General features: G+C 51.6%; 1 protein-coding gene across 1 annotated transcript in view; it reads left to right on the top strand.

Moving 5' to 3' along the window:
• The first annotated feature begins 2794 nt into the window (after positions 1-2794).
• The window catches only part of DNAH1 (dynein, axonemal, heavy chain 1), an 81920-nt gene continuing 64009 nt past the window's right edge, over positions 2795-20705 (top strand). The window contains exons 1-8 of the mRNA XM_010851742.1: positions 2795-2847; positions 6221-6591; positions 7391-7463; positions 9627-9801; positions 10230-10386; positions 11273-11405; positions 13669-13830; positions 14403-14655. Coding sequence (XP_010850044.1) covers positions 6256-6591; positions 7391-7463; positions 9627-9801; positions 10230-10386; positions 11273-11405; positions 13669-13830; positions 14403-14655 — 1289 coding nt within the window. The 5' untranslated portion in view covers positions 2795-2847; positions 6221-6255. The remainder of the gene's footprint in view (positions 2848-6220; positions 6592-7390; positions 7464-9626; positions 9802-10229; positions 10387-11272; positions 11406-13668; positions 13831-14402; positions 14656-20705) is intronic.

Here is a 20705-nt window from a genome sequence, read left to right as displayed (position 1 = left end):
GGCCCATTCTGCTGCCCATTCACATGAGGCTTTCATCTCTGTAGCTACTGAAGCATTCCTCCCAGCCTCAGTACTGCCAGCAGGAAGCACAGGGGAGGGGGTGCCCAGGCGGGCTGTGCTCCTCAAACCCCTGGCCCAAAGGCATGGGCTTGGGCCAGGGTGCCCTAAGCAACCTGTCTGCCCAAGCCCCACCCTGCAACACTTTCAGGAACCCAGCCTCTCCCCATTTCAACAAGAGCAAGGTTGGCTTCCCTTCCAACCCATATAATAGGGCGAAAACCTGCCCTCCCACCACAAAAAGGGCAGGAGCCCAGGATGGGATCATGGCTCAGCACCTTGCTTCTCTCCCAGGGAACGAGTGGACACGATGGCTTCTAGGACATGGCAGGAAGATCAAAGGCTGAACCCAGGCCCTGCCACTGGAGAAGATGGCATTTGAGGGTAGGCACCTGAGATCCAGGAGGGCAGGGACTGACCCACAGTCCCCTGCCAAGGAAGGGGGCCGTTACATCCACTGCCCACCCCTGCAGAGGGGCAAGGTGGAGCTGGCAGGGCTGCTGGGGAAAGCATCACTCCCTGCTCCCCTCACCCAAGCCCACCTCCAGTTGAGGGATACAGCCAAAACCATTGGCTTTGCATAGTAGAGGGTGAGTGACTTTGTGAGCTAGATCTCCTGAGAGTGGACCCTTTCTGCAGTGGCTTGTCCATCTGTCCAGAAACCATGTCCCCTATGATGTCACCAACCCGCTGCGTTGCTTGGCAACTTTCCAGGATTAGTGCTCTGCCCCTGTCATCCCTGACGTCCCACCATGGGCTGATGTTGCCCTGGCAACAGGATGGGTACTGCAGCTTTTTGGAAAGCTGTATCCAGTGCAGGAAGTGGCAGGCAAAAGAGGAGAAGCAGGTGCCTCTCCACAAACTAGAGTGGGGTACACAGCCTAGCCCTAGCCCTACTGAGGAGCCGGGCTGCCCAAAACAGGGCTTTGGGGGTCTCTGTCCCCTCGAAAAGCTGTGGCTATTCTTGCTTTCAATCCCCCTCACTCTCTTTCCTTCTTTCTGGCCACCAAGTATCTATTGTGTGAATGCCAACAAGAAAAGCAAAGTAAATCATTGTTCAGGCTCAGGAAAGGTTTTATCAGCATTGGGTCTTGAAGGATCAGTAAGAGTTGGCCAGGCATAGGAGTTGGTGGAGAGAGAAGTTCTGGACAGAGGAAGCAGACATCAGTGCAAAGCCTGAGTTATTGACTCAGTGTGTGCATGCTAAGTTGCTTCAGTCGTGTCTGACTCTTTGTGACCCTATGGATTGTAGCCTGCCAGGCTCATTTGTCCTTGGGATTCTCCAGGCAAGAATAGTGGAGTGGGTTGCCATGCCCTCCTCCTGGGGATATTCCTGACCCAGGGATCAAGCCCACGTCCTGCACTGGCAGGTAGGTTCTTTACCACTAGCGCTACCTGACATTGTCTCTAGTCACAGCTTTAACTCTGCTTCTGGGTTCTTTGTGACCTGGTATCTCTGGCTCTCTCCCACTAAGTAGACATTTTATGGCAGGGGCAGGGTCCAGTTCAAATCTGGATACTTAGTCCCCAGCACAGGCCTGGCACCAAGTCAGCATTACTAAAACATCAAATAAAATCAGGTATTTGCATACATAATGAGCATCAGGTCCTACCATGCTCCCCCAACCCCAATACTAACCTGTCTTATCAAGCCTCAGTTTTCCCATCTATGAAATGCAGCCAGTTTTGAGAAGGCTCTGGGCAGGGATTCTCAGGTTGAGGTAGAGTTATTTTTTACATTGTCTTTGGTTTGTAATCCACCTGTTCTCCTTATAGAAAAATGGAAAGACTGGTGGGTACAGAGGGCATCTATATACCTTCAGATCTCCAAATTCTCAGTATTGGGCACATCCACTGCCCACACGGGGGAGGGCTGAGGTGGAGTTGCAGGTGTGTATGTGTGTGTTTAAGTTGAGTCTCTAGGGCTGTGTGTGTGTGTGTGTGTGCGCGCCAGAGACGGCAATGGCACCCCACTCCAGTACTCTTGCTTGGAAAATCCCATGGACGGAGGAGCCTGGTGGGGTGCAGTCCTTGGGATAGCGAAGAGTCGGACACGACTGAACGACTTCACTTTCACTTTTCACTCTCATGCATTGGAGAAGGAAATGGCAACCCACTCCAGTGTTCTTGCCTGGAGAATCCCAGGGTCGGCGGAGCCTGGTGGGCTGCCGTCTATGGGGTCGCACACAGTCGGACACGACTGAAGCGACTTAGCAGCAGCAGCAGTGTGTGTGTGTATGTGTGTGTGTAAGCTGAGTCTTGGGTGATGTGGGGGTCCAGAAACGACCCTTTCCCACAGTGAACTGACCATCTTTCTGACATCTGTGCCTTACATACAAACTTCAGTTTGTAAATTTCCCCAGTTATTCTTCCCATGTTATTTATATAACTTGGGTTTTCTTTTTTTAACCAGGATTCAGAGTGGACCCTTTAGAGTTGTTGTTCACACTTTGAAAACAGCTTTTGCACATTTTGTCTCTTTCTCTAGAAAAGTCTGGGAGGGGAGATGGATACTGGAGGCTGGATTTGAGAGCCTAGACGGCTGATGCGTTCCCGACGACCCCCATCCAGCCGCCCGGAGGTGGACCAGTCCAGGGTGGACGAGCTGCGCGAGTCTGGGCGGGAGGAACCAAGTCCGGCGTTGTGTAGGGGACACCAGTGCAGACCTACGGAGGTTTACTGACGGAAGCTCCCGCGAGCCTTCCCGGATGGTCCCGCCCCTTAGCAACGGACCCAGCGTCTCTCCATAGAGACGGGCAGCCGGACCCCACACCGTTTGCGGTGGAGCCGGTAGGTCGGTAGGTCGGTGGGCCTGGGGGATCGCAGGGCCAACACCTGCAGGGGGACCTCAATAAGGCGCGGGGGGCAAGTGTACACCAAAGAGGACGCCCTCCTGGCTCAGGATTCACATCCCTGCCGACGAGCCCACAAGCGATTTCTTGTCTTTGGTCAGTGGCAAGGGAGTGGGGCACGCTTTTAAACAATCTTGTAGATAAGTTCCATACTGACGAGACCACTTTAAAAATTTTTATGTTTTTGCTCCACCCCATGCTGAGAGCATAGCTCCCTCCTTCTCCTTTCCCATGAGGAAAAGAGCCAGGTCTCTGGTCCTCAGCGGCCATGCAGCCCCTCTCCTGAGCCTGACCACTGCCCAGTCCTCTTAGTCTTCAGTGTCTCATCCGTAAATCGGCAGAGTGCTGCTGCAGCTGTCTCACAGGGCTTACAGGATCAACTTCCTCCCTACTTTCCCCATTCATTCAGTCGTTCGTGCAATTACTCACCAAATGCTTTCTAGGCACCTGCCATGTGTCAAGCCCATGCTAGTCCCTTGCTAGGTGTTGAGGTTCCAGAGATGAATGCTACTTGAAAATTGTTGCATTTGAGCTTGAGCGGAACCCTAATATGTAAAACAGATAAAGGCGCAGGGTCCTTGTTGGGTGGCTCAGGAGTGGGTGGCTCAGAAGCCCTTGTGCTTAGGCACTCACCTTGCTCAACCTCAGGGCTCCTTGGCACATAGTTTGAGAACCACTGTTGTGAAGCCAAGGACAAGGATCTTTAGGCTAGCCAGAGGCGGAGACCTCAGTTTCTATTATGGTTCTGCCACTTCTTGGCTGTGTGCCTTTTCCGAGTTTCTTAACTTCTATGGACCTTAGTTTCCTTGTTTGTGGATTGGTGATTCTAGTAGTAGCTGTCCCTTGTTCATCTATGTCCATCTAGCCAAGTGCCCGGCAAGTGGTCAGGTCACACAGGGTTGAATGTCTGTGAATCCAACCCGAAGCCTCCTCTGACTCACACCAGCGGGGCTCCCAGGTAATCTTCCTGGAGAAACAGTAACTTGTGTTCACATTCCAGTAGTGCCTTTTGAGCAGGTCACTTACCCTTCCTGAGCCTCGTTTTTCCCACCTCTGAATCTCTAAGAATTGAGAATAGTCTCAGTTCCTACCTCAGAGATTTAAACAAGATAATGTGTGAACTCCATCTAAACTCCCAGTGCCAGTCACCATTCTCAGCGCTGCACCTTCCAGGGCCACCTTGCCCTCCTACCGGCCAGTTCCCTCACACAAATGAGAGGGTGCCCAGCAGAGGCCTTGCTGGAGACCATGTCCTCTCTCTTACCAGCCACACCCATTCCCGTGTGCAGGCTGCTGTCACCTGTGAGGCTGTGACAAGAGGCAGAGGTCTTTCTGTCTGCCTGCCTGCCTGTCTGTCACTGATCCTGTGCACACTGGTGAAGTCTAGGTGTCCAGAGCTGGGTGAGGTTGGAAGGGATCCGTTGATCCTGTGTGGGGCTGAGGGATGGAGGAGAAACAGGATTCTGAGTCTGCACCTCTCTCCCATCTTCCGTCTTGGGACATGCCTGAATGCACGCCCCACTGCCAACCTGCTCAGAGGGAAAAGGCCCCCAGGGGCAGCATGCGCACTTGTCACTGGCTCCTTTTGCCCCCAGCAACACTGCAGCTTCCTGGACGCTTCTGCACCTGTTACGTCCGTCAGTCTTGTAACACACCAGGAAACAGCCACGCATGGTCAAGCCTATCTGAGAACCAGGGAGACCAGGGAATGGAATGCCTTTGTGTGGGGCCTTGACCTAGCCTCTCGAAGGCATGCTCTTTCTGTTTGGTGATTTTGTTAAAAGATGAAGCAGATACCTGTGGATTTGCAGCCATGATGGGGCCAGTGGGTCCTTTGTCTTCAAGATGCTCTGGGAAGGGCTGGCGACAGTCAGACAGGTGGGCCAGATTCAGTGTCATTTTCAGCACCTGCCCCGGGAGACGTCTGGCCACCAGGGAGTAGATTCAGGGAGCAGAGTTCTGGTGGGACATGCTTGACTGGTGAAAAGCTGATTGGCCTTTGGCCTTGCAGTGCGGGGCTTGCTGCCAGAGCACCATCTGTGCTTCCTGTGCCTTCAAGTGGTCTTGCCAACTCACCACCCCCTTCTTAGAAGCAGACTCCAGCAGCCACAGGATGCTTTGACACTGCTGGGTAGCCTTGCCCCAGACAGTCTGGCTGCCTGCCCCACCCTTCGGGTCAGGCCAGGCAAGATTCCCCTGCCATGAACTAATAGCGGCCTGCACCGGCCAGTCCCACGAGGCTAAAATGGAGATAACAGAGCACCAAACACGCCGCTGAAAGAGAGGCCTGTCCCACCGCTCCTGTGGGCAGCGGGTGGGAAATGGGACTGGGCAGTGGGAGGGGGCCTTATTTGGGCAAGGCCTCTGTTTCTTTTTGTTGAGATGCCCTCCTTTAAATGGACATTTCTATTGAGATAATTGTAGACTGACTGCCTTTTTTTTAAAAAAAGTTTTTTATTGAGTATAGTTTGTTTACAATGTTGTGCCAATCTCTGCTGTACAGCCAAGTGACTCATATACATATAGCCATTTAAAAAAATACTTTTTTCCGTTATGGTTTATCCTAAGGGATTGGATCCACTGGAGAAGAGATAGGCTACCCACTCTGGTATTCTTGTGGTTCCCTTGTGGCTCAGCTGGTAAAGAGTCTGCCTGCAATGCAGGAGACCTGGGTTCAATCCTTGGGTTGGGAAGATCCCCTGGAGATGGGAAAGGCTACCCACTCCAGTATTCTGACCTGGAGAATTCCATGGACTGTATAGTCCGCGGGGTCGCAAGGAGTCGGACACAACTGAGCAACCTTCACTTCACTTTTCCAGGGGATTGGATCTAGTTCCCTGTGCTGTACAGGATTACCTTATTGTCCGTTTATCCTGTAGGCAGTAGTCTGCATCTGCCGACCCCAAACCCCCAGTCCAGCCTTCTCCCTCCACCCCTACGCCCCACCCCTGGCAACCACAAGTCGGATCGTTATGTTTGTGAGTCTGTTTCCGTTTCATAGATAGGTTCATCTGTGCCATGTTTTAGGTTCCACATATAAGTGATATCACATGGTACTTGTCTTTCTCTGTCTGACTTACATCACTTAGTATGATAATCTCTAGGTCTATCCATGTTTCTATAAATGGCATTTTTTTGTGTGTGTGTGGCTGAGTAATATTCAGGTTAGGAGAGTACTCCCCTCTCTCTTCTCCACGCCTGGGGCTGGGGCATGTTGTGGGGTGGCCGACTAGACATCCCTGTACTCTGGTGGCCCTGGGAGCTGAGCTGAGGCTGACCAGGGCCCAGTGGACATCAGTATCTTGTCCTAGGAACTCTGGCTGGGACATCACCCTGAGAAAGCAGCATGGAGCAACCTAACAGAGAAGGCCACAGCCCAGGAAGGGCCTCTCAGGGCCAAGAGTGCAGATGGACCTCTGCGGGCCCTGAGTGTAATCTGAAAGACCTGGAGCGTGACCCGGGGAGGATTCTTCAGGGACCAGATTCTGGGTCACAGAAACTTCCTCCAAGCCCTGACCCTAAGACCCCACCTTTACCTCTGTCCGTGACCCCACCCATGCCCTCAGACTTGGGGCAGCCCCGGAAGTTGCCCCTGACAGGCTCTGACAAGAAGTACCCCCTGATGAAGCAGCGCGGATTCTACTCTGACATCCTCAGCCCCGGAAGCTTGGATAAACTTGGGGTGAGTGTGGCAGCCGTGCCCTTACCAAGCCTGAACCTTCCTTGTGGGTTTCATTTGCCCTTTCTTCCTTTCATCCATCCATCCAGGCGCCTATCAGTCTAGCAGTTTTCTGCCCACCCACCCATCTGCCCATCCATCCCTGGTGACAGCACACGAGGATTGTCATCCATATACCCAGTGTCATGGGGCAGTGGGTTGGTGGGGAAGTATTTCCCCACTCCTGCCCCCAACTCTGGCTGGGGAGGGGGTCATGTACCACTTAGATCTACAAGATAGGTATGAATTTGCTGGGTAGGATGGGGTCTGGAGGGTGTTCCAGGCAGGGGGAACAGAAGGTACAAAGATTGGAGATCCCTGACAGGCCACGGCCCATGTAGAGGAGTAGAGAGATGGAGGGCGGGGGAGGACAGAGAAGGGAAGGGATATAACTAGGGAAGGGTGAAAAGAGCCCCATGGGTCCCGCACAGCCTTAGGATGCTTTTAGGCAGAGGACCTCTGTCTTGTGGCCCAGCCCCTGGACACACGCCAGGACTGTTCTCAGAGAGAGGAGGGGCCTGTGCATGACCAGAGCGGGGTTGGGCCAGGGTGTCCCAGGTGTCCATCGCTTGTCACCCACTTTGGCCTCTGAATGAGGAATTGTGCAAATTCTTCTCCGTTGATTCTTTCCCATCCCTGTCCCTGTGCGCCTGGAGTGCAGCTTAGTGGACTCAGGGAAGATACATGGCCTTGGGCGTCCTTCCAGATCCTGCCTGTCCTCAGGATGTTTACGCTCCCTCAAGGCTGTGGGGTTTGGTTTCAGGAAGTGTGCCATGGCCCCTGCACAAACCTGGACCTCCTGTGGCAGGCCGACCTTGACAAGTTCACCCCAGAAGGTCAGTGCCCAGCGAGGCTCTGTGGGTGGGTGCCTTCAAAAGCAGTGCTTCTGGCCTGAGGGAGATTGTCTGCTCTTGGCTGAGGGTCTCAATTTCCTCCACTGGTAAAATGGGGATAATAAGACACAAGGTGCTTTGCAAGGGCCCTGCTCGTGGTGAGTGCTCAGTGAAGCACAGTTGCTTAGTCATTACTCTCGGCAAAGCTGTATATGGCAAGGGTGCCCAGGTGTACTGGGGCTGCTGAGGTCTGGAGCCTCATTTCTCTCAGCCTGGATGGGGCCAGTGGGAAATTGACAGGTATATTTCTTGCCTCCCCTGGAACACGGACTTGGAGGAGTTCAGGACTGTGTCTGAGCTGTTCTCCAGCTCAGGCCACAGTACCGGAAACAGGGCTTGGAGAAGGAAGGGGAAGAAGGATGCTCCTCTAAGGCTCCGTGATGAGTTTTGTAAAGTCTGAGACAGGCCTGCAGGGTGCGGGGCAGCCCCCAGTGGCAGAAGGGAGCAGAGGGTGGCTCCAAGAGAGGCAGTGAGCAGGGAGGGGCCCTGAAAGGCAGTGAGGAATTGGGGGGGACCCTCCTGACTGGCCAGCAGGCAGGACACTCCCTTCAATCAGGCCCAGGTCCTCCATGGTCCTGGCTGTCTGCCCTTCCTTTCTACCCCTAGGAGAGGCTTGGCTGTGTGCTGGCACTGTCCAGACTCGCCTTCTTGGGACCCACAGGCCTCTTGCGGGGGTGGTGGTCTGTGACTCCCCAGAGGTGGCAGAGGAAACATCACATGTATGTGCCTCTGTGCAGTGATGTGAGGACGCAGCCTACTGCGGTCAGCAGTTTTACAAGTATCTGTGGCCTAGAGAATGGTTACAGACCACAGATCAAGGGCTGTGGGGGACTGGGAATGGTGCTCCCACCATCCATGGCAGGGGCAGGGATGGGAGAAGGGTTGGTCAGCAGCTTTGTGTCCCCACCCACATGAGGAAGAGCAGCCCAGAAGGGTCAGAGAGTGGTGGCAGTCAGGGCTCTTGGCAGAAGGCTTTGTGGAGGCTGTGGAGGCCTGGGAAGATGCCTAGGGCTCTGGGCCTGCAGGGGCAGGGCCAGGCCCAGAAGCTCAGGATTTTTGGGGTGGAGTGTGTTACGGACCCACAGGCTCAAGAGCAGATGATTAGGAATCTGAAAACTGCCTCTGGTCCAGGGCTTTTTGATAGCGTTGGGTTCCCTCAGAACCCAACAGCTCTGATAAAAGAGCTGACTTCACTGCAGGGGGATGGCCCCTGCTCAGCCTCTGGAAGCTTCCGTAAGCCTGTAGAGTGGGTACACCCAAGGTGGACCCTCTTGCCATGTGGCTACGTCTTGACCCCAGAGATTTGAGGCCCAGGCAGGGGGTTCCTAGGACCTCCCAGGAGAGTGGTTGGGGACCATCACTAAGCAGTCCAAAGGTCCCCCTCCACCCGGCCCTGGGAAAGGTGGCTCATCCCCCGAAGCTTTTTTCCACACCCCCTCCCCACCTCTCTGGCTTGCCTGAGACTCTCCTTCCCACTTAACATCTTGAGTCCCGGGAAACTGAAATGTCACCCTACCAGTTGGTCTCTCTCCCCAGTGCCCCTGCCCTCAGAACTGGAACGGAAGCCTGTCTGAGGAGGGATGGCCATTTTGTGACTTGGGGACCCCGTGGGGGCAGGGTGGTGGTGCTACCCTCTCCTACAGTGTCGAGGATGCCTTATGTCTGGAAGCGGTCCCAGTGAATGCATGGCATTCAGACCCCGAGATGCTTGGCAGGGCCTGCGGGGTGGGGATGGCAGGAACCCACCCAGACATGCAGGGAGCTACCACTTCATCTTCCTATCCAGCTGTAATCCTGGCGAGTAGTTTGATTCAGCACCTGGCTTGAGCAAAAGCCACTGGCAGCAGGGTCATGGGCAGCATGGAGGAGAACGATCGAGGAGACTAGCTCTGGGCAGGAAGAGCACGACCCAAAACAGGCCTGCCAGAGCCCCTTATCCTCCAGGCTCAGGATCCCCCGGGGCTCCCAGTGTACATCTGGCCTCTCCCTGCCTCAGGCCCACTCTGAACTCCCCCTGCCCCAAAGCCACATGCCTGCTCCCTGCCCAGCATGGTGCTGGGGGTGTCGGGCCCCAGCCTGAGTCCCCACCCCTGCCCCTGCCCGCAGTCAGAACCTTTGAGGTTTCTGAGGACTTCGAGGAGCGCCTGGAGCGCGAGCGCATCGGGTCCACCACCAAGCTGCTCACCCAGACTGACTTCCCGCTGCAGGCCTACGAGCCCAAAGTACAGGTGCCCTACATGGTGCTGCCGGGCCAGTGCCCCCGCAAGATTGAGATCGAGAGGTATGGCTGGGTCGGCGGTGGGAGGTGGCATCTGCCCACCACAAGGGGTGACGGATGGTAGGCAGCTAGGTGACCATCCTCATGGCAGAGGTTACCTAGATGGGTCTGTGTTGCAAGTGTTCCAATCAGCTCTTCTAGCCCTTTGGTTTCTTAGTGGAAACACGTTGCTTTCCTTGCTGTGAAATCAAGGAGGGTGGCTCTTAAGTCAATGTGGTGGGACTGCAGGCAGGATGCAAGGGTATTTGGGGCCCTGGAGAGCGGCTCCAGGCATCACACCACTTCCTCATGGGTTCCAGAGAGCATAGGGCCCTGGAGGGGTCCCTGAGCCCCACCTTTACTGCCTCAACTCCATGGGCCCTTGCTGACACCCGAGGGGGCGACTCACCTGAGCTGAGATGTCATGAGCTCCCTCTGTCTCCCTTGGGCAGGAGGAAGCAGCTCTACCTGAGCCTGGACATCGAGCAGCTGCTGGCCAACGAGGGCATTGACTCCGACAAGCTCATGCCCAGGCACCCAGACCCCCACAACCCCCAGACTATTGAGCAGGGTCATGACCCGCTCTTCCCCATCTATCTCCCACTGAAGGTGAGTCCAGCGTCCACGGAGAGTTGATGGTCAGGAGATGGGGGTGCAAGACCCAAGCAGAGGGGTCAAATTCAAAAGGGGGATCCCCTGGCAATGACAAACACTTGTATGTCAAACAGGACATCTGCTCCGCAGGGGGAGTTTCAACATCCTAGGCTAGGGCATGGTGGCGGGGGGGTACCCAGCACCCATGGGATGCTGATTCTCTGCTGCTTCTCTGGGAGACTGGGGAAGCCTTTGTGCATGAGTTCTGGCCCCACCCCCTCCTCAGGCGTCAAGAAGCAGCCCAGAGGGACTGTGGAGTAGCGTTCAGCTCCCTTTGACCACTGCGTCTGGGTCTGGGCTGGAGAGCTGGAGTAGAGGAGGGCAACTGTGTAGCCTCTTTGGAGTTCTGTGGGGAAATGGAGTCCAGGGAGGAGAAAGAGAGAGCATAGCCTGCTCTGGTTTTCACCCACCTCCCTGCCCTTCTCTCCATGGCCCTGACTGTCTCTTGCCTGGCAGTGCGTCTGGGGAGACAGAGTGGAATCTCGATGCACATTACCCTCCTGACAACCTGAATCGCCATCATTTCCGAGTCAGGGTGGGCGCTCAGGAAAATCCAAGGACCGCCTCTTCCACTGATCCTGAGCTGGGTGGTCCTGGCCAGTGGAAGAGAGGGCCTGCTCTGAGTCCCCAGTCACCCCTCTGCCTGAACCTCAGGGTAGCTTGTTTGGACAGGGTTTCACGGAGCCCTGTGAGCAGCAGAGGGGGCACTCGGGCCCCTGGTCCCCAGACGTGCATCTGTATCCAGGGAGGAGGCTACCGGGCACCTCTAGCCTCGCATGCTCAGCCCACAGGGGCCGCCAGGATGAGCTGCCTCTGCCCAGCACCTGCTATTTCCTCCTAGGTGTTTGACAATGAGGAGTTTGACTGCCGGACTCCCACTGAGTGGATCAACATGGGCTTGGAGCCAGGGTCTGAGAACAGGAAACCTGTCCCTGGCAAAGCCCTCCTGCCTACCGATGACTTCCTGGGGCACGGTGAGCAGGGCCAGCGGGAGCAGGGAGGACAGGATCTTGGTCTGCACCATGCTGTCCTGGCAGCAACCCAGCCACGGACTCCTTGGCTGTCCTGAGCCTCAACCGTGGGAGGCGGTGGCCCCACATTTTGAGGCCTCCCTCCCAGCTAGGATACAGGCCAGAGGGCTGGCCCCACAGGAGGAAAGGCAGGGGCCAGGGATGCCATGGATTGGTGGGCTGGGGAGGGAACAGCTGTGTCTTAAAGAAAAGTCTTCGATTTATTGGTAATGAAAAATAGGCAGGCTTATTAGACATGTTCAAGCGTGTATAAGGGGCACAATTCCACTCTATCACCCAGAAACTCCTCTGCCCCACCTGTATCTGTGGCCTCTTGGCTTTCACCTCTGCATGGACAGCACACACACTATGACACACTCATATACTTGCTTTCAAACACACACATTCATAAGCCCACTGTCACTCTCACCCACCATCTCTCACACACACGTACACAGTCATACGCACATTTTCACCACACAAACACACATGTCGACAGTCACCCATTCACAATCGCTGTGACACCCACATCCCCACAGTAATGTTGCACACTTTTGCCAGACCTTAAACTTGTCTGTGTCTGTCCCTCCTTTGGCCCCAGATCTGCCCTGGCAGCCTCGGACGCTCTCTCCAGTCCGCTGCTGTCCAGAGCAGAGCCAGGCTGACCTTCCATGGTTCCCGCCCTGGCCTGCATGACTAGTCTCCATGTAGGCGTCCTAGGAAGGTCCGGGTCTTGAGATTGAAGGTGGCCATCCCCTTGTGCTGGGCGAGGGCCTCTCTGCTCTCTGCCCCATGCGTGGAGTGGGGAGTGAGCCCAATGGGCCGGCGCCCAGACGGGAGACAGGACTCTAGGAGCCACGCTGGTTCTCAGACTGCTCTACCTCCAGGGGGCCCACAGCAAGTCCATTGTGCAAGCTGTAAGTTTGCGTTTCAATTTAAAAACGCATTAATGCTGGAATCAATTTCTCTGAACTAGACAAGAAACCCAGAATGATCCCTTTACTTTGGACTTAATTACAAAAATAATTTAACTCAATTGTTCCCAGATCTCTGATTCTTGGTGATAAAAGCGGAAAGTTTGGGGCTGCATTAACCTTAAATGCACCAGGCAGTGGCTTCCCCGAGGTGCTTCTGCCTATTCCGCTTCACACGGCCCGGGCCCTCAGTGGCGGCTCTAATGGGAGGGACAGGTCGGGAGCCTTTCTGCCAGGGGCCTCTGCTTTCTGCTGGGGGCTTCTGGTGACATCTTTCCCTCTAAGTTGAGCCAAGAACAGGTCAGCATTTTCAGGAAGGGAACTAATTAGGACGAGAAGGGAAAAGCCAAACGGAACCAAAGCCGGTGAGGTTTATCACACCTGTCCTCACCTGCCTGGCATCGGTCAGCGGGAGCATTTACTCGGAATTCTGGCCTGGAGAGGATGTGTACACAGTATGACTTCAGGCTCTGTGAGATATGCAGACAGGGTCAGAGAGTGCCGGGGGAAAAGGTGCTATTTTAGGCAGAGATGCTTCTCCAAGGAAAAGCCACTTGAGCAGGGGACGAGCCAGCATCGAGGTGATGTGGGCGAAGACTGTTGCAGATAGAGGGCGCAGCCGGTGCTGAGGCCCTGAGGCAGGAGCCAGCTCTAGATCAGGGGTAGCCAGATGTCCAGTGTGGCTGGAGAGGGATGAGGAAGGGGGGCAGTGGCAGGAGGTGAGCAAAAGGAGTCAAAAATTTCAGGCCAGGGCATGGGTGCATTCTGACCAAACAGACCCCAAGGCCCACTCTGAAGCCATTGCAGGGTAGCTGTCATCTTCTACCCTGCCCTGCTCTGATGGAGGGGCTTGGGGCCTCAGCTGCCACATAAGGCCTCAGGACTTCCCTCAGCCTCGAAAGGGTCCAGTTGGAACATGGTGAGCTTTACACCTAGATCCGCAACCGAATCTGTTTGCTTCGGGCTTTCCTGCCTCCCGGTCCCAGCCCTGCTGGCCTGTGTCTCTCGCTGCCCTGAGGGAGCCATGCAGAGACCAGAGCAGAGAGGCCTGGCCCTCCTGGCTCCTCCTGCCCAGCTCAGCTGGGAGGAGGCAGGGCCCCCACCCTGCTGCAGCCAGAGAAAGGGAGTCAGTGTGGCGGGAGAGAGGCCAGATCAGTGACCACCGAGACCTTTCCTAGCACCCACTGCCCACATGCAGCAGCCTCACTCCACCCCATGGCCGGGAGCACTGATAGACTCCCCTCCTGTTTCAGAGGACCCCAAGAGTCAGAAGCTGAAGTACAAGTGGTGCAGTGTCGGTGTCCTGGACTACGACAAGGAGAACAAGCTGTACCTAGTGCACAAGACGAGTGAGGATGGCTTAGTGCGAGATGAGACGGGGAAGCCTATCCTGAATGGCGGGGTCACGCCTGAAGGTACGAGGTCTCTGCCCCTGCCTCAGGCAGACCCCCAGCTCAGGCCCGGCCTGGCCTGTGACTGAGGCCGGCCCCTGCCCAGGGCATAACCAGCTGAGGTCTGAATCCCCCCTTGCTCTCTTGTCCTGTGGCTGTCTGTCCCCCAACCAGTGAGAATCAGAGGACCCACCACTCAGAGACCCCAGGAAGGGCAGCTGGTCGTTATTTGATATGTCACCTCTGAGCAGCTGGCAATGGTGTTTTCAGTGTCATGTTGAGAAGGAGCCCGAGGCCCATCAATGAGTGATGTCCGCCCTGGCTGTGGCATCCAGGAATGGGCGCTTGAATAGCCCACTCCTTTGAAACCCCTTGTCCATGCCCAGCTTTTCACATTTAACGAAGCACTTTCATATCCAATCATGATCCAACTTGTGATGTGGGCAGTGCAGGGAGCATTGTCATACCCCTTTCACCGATAGGATGGGGTCACTTGCTCAGAGCCCCGTGCATCAGTGGCAGAGCCAGGCCGGAATCTAGTGCTCCTGCCCAGAGGGCCCCACTGGCTGTTCCTTTGTCCCTCCACCCATCCCCAGGAAGGTCACCCCTCCTGATCTGTCAGTACTGGGTGCCAAGGATCCAGCTCCTCTTCTGTGCTGAGGACCCACGTGTGTTCACACGACGTGTGGTCGAGGCCAACGCCCTGCGCAAGAACACGGAGGCACTGCTGCTGTACAACCTGTACGTGGACTGCATGCCCTCTGAGGGCCAGCGGCTCGTCAGCGAGCAGAGCCTGAACAAGATCAAGCAGTGGGCCATGAGCACGCCTCGGATGCGCAAAGGGCCCGCGTGAGTCCTCCCCACCCAGACCCTTTCCCATACCCAGCAGCACCTCCTCCAGGGAGCTGTCAGTAGGGAGCTAGTGCTGCCCTGTATGTGAGAGGGGTACTCTCCCCATGCTCATCTGTTTGGGGCTGTCTTGCCCACTATACTATGGACTTCTTGGACCCTGACCAATGCCTTGTTCAGCTCCAGGTCTCTCATTATCAATATGGACTCATGGATTCTTAATTTTATTCCAAGGGTTATAATCTGTTACTACCATTTTTAATTTTCATGCTGAAATTGGCTCAGAGTTGCCCAGTGGGAGCTCTTCAGGCTGCTTCCTGTGTCTTCTTGTTAATGTTTCTGTTATTCTTTGAGCATGTCTTTACTTTCTGGCATAGCAAGAATTTCCAGGGTCATCTTGTACTTTCCCAGACCCAGCCCTGAAATCAACTATTTCTCTAACGGGCCCTGGTTCCTCTTGGTGGGGAATCGCATTTAGAAGACAAAATTTTGGCATTAAGATGTGCTCATTGCTCCTGAGAAATCAAGCTTTGAGGCCCTAGCAGATAGACCTAAGCTATACATATTATTTATTTTACATTATATCATATTATAGTGTTATATTACATTATGTTCCATATAGCCTCCACACATATGTCTAATTATTATATATCTATCTATTGAAATGTCAAAAATCATGAGTTCATATTGATACCTTCACATTTACTTCAAACCACAGGCCTCATTCTTACTTGTGCTTGTTTTTTTATTTCTATTTCTAAAAGAAAATTGGCTTTTATTCTTCATAGTGTATTTACTTATTTGCTCAGACCTAGGATACACAGAAAGTAATTTCAGTTGCTAATCTGTCCTCTTTGGAGGATAAACTCTGATAAGTAATCTTTGATATTTGTTTAGTTTTCTTTTTTCTGTTTAGCCTGGGGGCATACAGTGCAAATGCTAGGTTCAGAAGTTACTTGGTTTAGTTCTCCCCATCCTCCTGAGTGTGATTCATTCATTTAACGAACTATAGCTTGGTCCATTTATTTTATAAATATAAATAAATACATATATGTGTATATATAGAATATAAGCATGATCTAAGTATATGTATATTATATTATAGAATAATGACTCATATATTACATTTTATGTAATACGTATGTATTGAATGTATAGAAAATATACGCACGTATGTGTGCATTTCTTTTTATATGTAATATATATACCCATATATAAAATATAGTCAGTAGTATATATTACTCAAAAATATATACTCAGAGATTTGTTACTCTTCACCCTCACTCATTCTATCCACATCTCTCATCTTTTCTACTGTGTTCTCACCCATAGGTTACCAAGGTCAGTAGTTTCTGGTTTATCCTTCTTGTATTTCTTTTTGCACAAATGATCAGATGAGATCAGTCGCTCAGTTGTGTCTGACTCTTTGTGACCCCATGAATCGCAGCACTCCAGGCCTCCCTGTCCATCACCGACTCCTGGAGTTCACTGAGACTCACGTCCATTGAGTCAGTGATGCCATCCAGCCATCTCATCCTCTGTCGTCCCCTTCTCCTCTTGCCCCCAATCCCTCCCAGCATCAGAGTCTTTTCCAATGAGTCAACTCTTCGCATGAGGTGGCCAAAGTACTGGAGTTTCAGCTTTAGCATCATTCCTTCCAAAGAAATCCCAGGGCTGATCTCCTTCAGAATGGACTGGTTGGATCTCCTTGTAGTCCAAGGGACTCTCAAGAGTCTTATCCAACACCACAGTTCAAAAGCATCAATTCTTCGGTGCTCAGCCTTCTTCACAGTCCAACTCTCACATCCATACATGACCACAAGAAAAACCAAAGCCTTGACTAGACAAACCTTTGTTGGCAAGGTAATGTCTCTGCTTTTGAATATGCTATCTAGGTTGATCATAACTTTCCTTCCAAGGAGTAAGCGTCTTTTAATTTCATGGCTGTAGTCACCATCTGCAGTGATTTTGGAGCCCAGAAAAATAAAGTCTGACACTGTTTCCACTGTTTCCCCATCTATTTCCCATGTTCTTATCCCCCCTGTTACATGATGAGTAGCACACCATAGATACTCATTTTTATCTTGCCTTTTTCACTTATGATGCATCCTGGGAATCAGTCCTTTTCAGTTCATTCTCTTTTTACAGCTGCATGGTCATCTGTTGTGTGGATGTACCATGTATCATGGTTTATTCAACCATTTGCTAATACATAGGCATTTAGGTCGGAGAAGGCAGTGGCACCCCACTCCAGTACTCTTGCCTGGAAAATCCCATGGACGGAGGAGCCTGGTGGGCTGCAGTCCATGGGGTCGCTAAGTGTTGGACACGACTGAGCGACTTCACTTTCACTTTTCACTTTCATGCATTGGAGAAGGAAATGGCAACCCACTCCAGTGTTCTTGCCTGGAGAATCCCAGGGACGAGGGAGCCTGGTGGGCTGCCGTCTGTGGGATCGCACAGAGTTGGACACGACTGAAGTGACTTAGCAGGCATTTAGGTACTTTCCAGCGTTTTGCAATTACAAACAGTGTTATGAATAAATAATCTTGTGCGTGTGTATATTGATACTGGTGGAGGTATAGCTTTAGTATTCTCCCACACTCCAAGAGTACTGGAGGGGGTTGCCATTCCCTTCTCCAGGGGATCTTCCTGACCAGGGATGGAACCTGGGTCTCCTGCATAGTGGAGTTGCTAGGCAAAAAGACAAGTACTTACTGATCACCAGCCTCTCCTCCATAAGGATTTTGTATGCCCGCCAGCAATGTGTGAGAGTACCTGTTTCCCCACATCCTTGTCAAGAGTGAGCTGCTTATTATACTATTAAATTTTTTTGCCAGTCTGGAAGGTAAGTCTATAAGTAGTACAAGTAAGGCTGAATGTCTTTTGAATCTTTTCATATGATTAAGGGCAATTTTTATATCTTTTTATGACTTGTCCACATTTTATGCTCATTTTTTTTTCTTTTAGTTTTTGCGGTATTTTCCCTCTAATATTAAGAGTTCTTTATATATTAGGGATATTAGTTCTTTAGCTGTGTGATACATGTTGTAAATATTTTCTCCTGGTTTGTCAGTTGTATATTAACTTTGCTTATGGTAATTTTGGGGCTTCCTGGTGGCTCAGATGGAAAAGAATCTGCCTGCAATGCAGGAGACCTGGATTCAATCCCTGGGTTGGGAAGACCCCCTGGAGGAAGGCATGGCAACCCACTCCAGTGTTCTTGCCTGGAGAATCCCCATGGACAGAGAAGCCTGGTGGGCTACAGTCCCTGGGGTCTCAAAGAGTCAGACACAACTGAGCGACTAAGCACAGCACAACACGTGGTAATTTTTGCAGTATAACTTAAAAACATGTAAACAATTTTATTAGCCATTTCTTCTATTACATCTGGATTTTGAATCATAGTTACAGTCTTTCCCTATATTGAGGTTTTCTTCTAGAACTGGTATGGCTTCATGCTTTTGCCTTCTACATCCTTGATTCATCCTTATGAATGGTGTGTGGTATGGATCCAATTTTATCCTTTTCCAAATGACTAGTGTTTATTAAACATTTTTTAACACCCATCAACATTTGTTGAAACCTCTATCTTTGACCTGGTGATTTGGGAGGCCACCTTTATATACTAATTTCCTTGTGTACTTTGGTCTATTTCTGAAGTTTCTGTTCTATTCCATTGTTCTGTGTCTATTCATACACTCGTACTACAGTTTTAATTATAGATATTTTACAGTGTGTTTTAATGTCTTGTCAGGCCATTCCCCCTTTGTATTAATAGCTTTTCCCTTTCAGTGTTTTTCTGGCAATTCTTGCATGTTTGTTTGTTTTAATGAGTTATTTTTTTAAATAGTGGGAAAATATACATAATATAAAATTCACCGTTTTAACCATTTCTAAGTGGCATTTCTCAGTGGCATTAAGTGTGTGCACATTATTATCCTGTTATCACTGCCATCCATCCACAGGATGTTCATTGTCCCACAGTGAAGCTCTGCACCCATTAAACTATAAGACCCCCTTCTCCTCTCACCCAGCCCCTGGCAACCACCGTTCTGCTTTCTGTCTCTATGAATTTGAATTCCTAAGTGCTTCATATGAATCGTGCATTACTTGTCTTTTTGTGACTCCTCCTTTCATTTAACATAATGTCTTCTAGTATCATCCATGTTGTAGCACACACCAGAATTCCCTTCCTTTTTAAGGCTGAGTAATATTCCGTTGTGCATATATAGCACATTTTCTTTGTCTGTTCATCTGTTGATGGACACTTGATTGCGCCTGCCTTTTGGCTCTTAGGAATAATTCTGCTGTGAGCATGGGTGCACAAAGATCTCTTCATGTCCCTACTTTCTGTTCTCCTGAGAAGAAGCGGAGCTCCACTTCTTTTCCAAAAGCGGAATTACTAGATCATATGGCAGTTCTATTTGTTGCTGTTTAGTTTTTGTCTCATTATCATAAATTCGACTCTGTAATTCAGCGACACTTGGAGGGGATAAGGAAAACATAAAACCCAAAAAACTGCAGTGAGAGCACAAAGAATATAGGCTATTATGAGCAGGTGGGAAAAGGAATGGTCCGTGGTTAAGATAAAATACAAGTCAAATTTATTAGAGCTATCCACATGCAGCAATGGCGAGCTTCTCAGCAGCTTGCTTCTGAGCTTCTTGCCAAATCTGGTGCTTGCCAAACCCAAAGCACTCTGTGGTTTTCACAGTAATGGTGCCCTCCTTCACCTTGCAAAAGACCACGTGCTTGCAGCCCAACCACTCAACCTTGGTAGTGTACATGAAAAATGGCACGGTTTATGTGGGTCCAGAATTTGCCATGTACAGGATGCTAGGACCCACTGCTTCAGGGTGATTGTATAGTATAGTGAAGTGGCTCAATCGTGTCCGACTCTTTGCGACCCCGTGGACTGTAGCCTACCAGGCTTCTCCATCTGTGGGATTCTCCAGGCAAGAGTACTGGAGTGGGTTCCCATTTCCTTCTCCAGGGGATCTTCCCGACCCAGGGATCAAACCCAGGTCTCCTGCATTGAAGGCAGACGCTTTAACCGCTGAGCCACCAGGGAAGCATCACATTTCTTCTTGTAGTTGACTTGCTGCCCATGCCTCTACAGGATATGAAGTCACCACCCAGGAACATAAATCCTGGAATAATGCTGTGACAGTAGGGACCTTGATAACCAAAATCCTTTCTCCTCAGTGCTCAGAATACTAAAGTTTTCTGCTGTCTTTGGAACTTTGTCTGCATATAGCTCAAAGGAGGCATGGCCAAGGACTCACATTGACAGTGAATGTTGAAGAACACTGTGGGTTGACCATGGTGGAATGGTACAGCGTGGCTCCATGGTCACGCCATGGGATGTGGTATAGGGTGGATGTGGTACCACCATGGTGGGGTGGTACAGGGTGGCTCCAGGTGACATCGGTGGTGTTGGCAAAGCCCTGTTTTTATTTTTTTTGAGAAACCACCATCCTGTTTTCCATAGCAATTGCACCTTTTTACATTCCCGCAGCAGGGCACAAGGGATTCAAATTTCTCCATATCCTCACTGACACTTGTTATTTTCTGGGTTTTTTCTTTATAGTAGCCATTCTACAGGGTGATTTTTATTTGCATTTTCCTAATGCTTACTGCAATGGCACCCCACTCCAGTACTCTTGCCTGGAAAATCCCATGGATGGAGGAGCCTGGTGGGCTGCAGTCCATGGGGTCTCGAAGAGTCAACACGACTGAGGGACTTGACTTTCACCTTTCACTTTCATGCATTGGAGAAGGAAACGGCAACCCACTCCAGTGTTCTTGCCTGGAGAATCCCAGGGACAGGGGAGCCTGGTGGGCTGCCGTCTATGGGGTCACACAGAGTCGGACATGACTGGAGTGACTTAGCAGCAGCAGCAGCAGCAATGCTTAGTGATGTTGAACATCTTTTCATGTGCCTATTGGCTGTTTTGTGTATTCTTATTTGGAGAAATGTGTATTCAAATTCGTTGCTTGTATTTTTGGTTCTTTATGTACTCTGGATATTAATCCCATATCACATA

This window comes from Bison bison, unplaced genomic scaffold, assembly GCF_000754665.1.
Source record: "Bison bison bison isolate TAMUID 2011002044 unplaced genomic scaffold, Bison_UMD1.0 scf7180017864304, whole genome shotgun sequence".
Classification (NCBI taxonomy): Eukaryota; Metazoa; Chordata; class Mammalia; order Artiodactyla; family Bovidae; genus Bison; species Bison bison.
The sequence above is the reverse complement of the archived record's forward strand: the minus strand, read 5'-3'. Positions and strand labels throughout refer to the sequence as shown.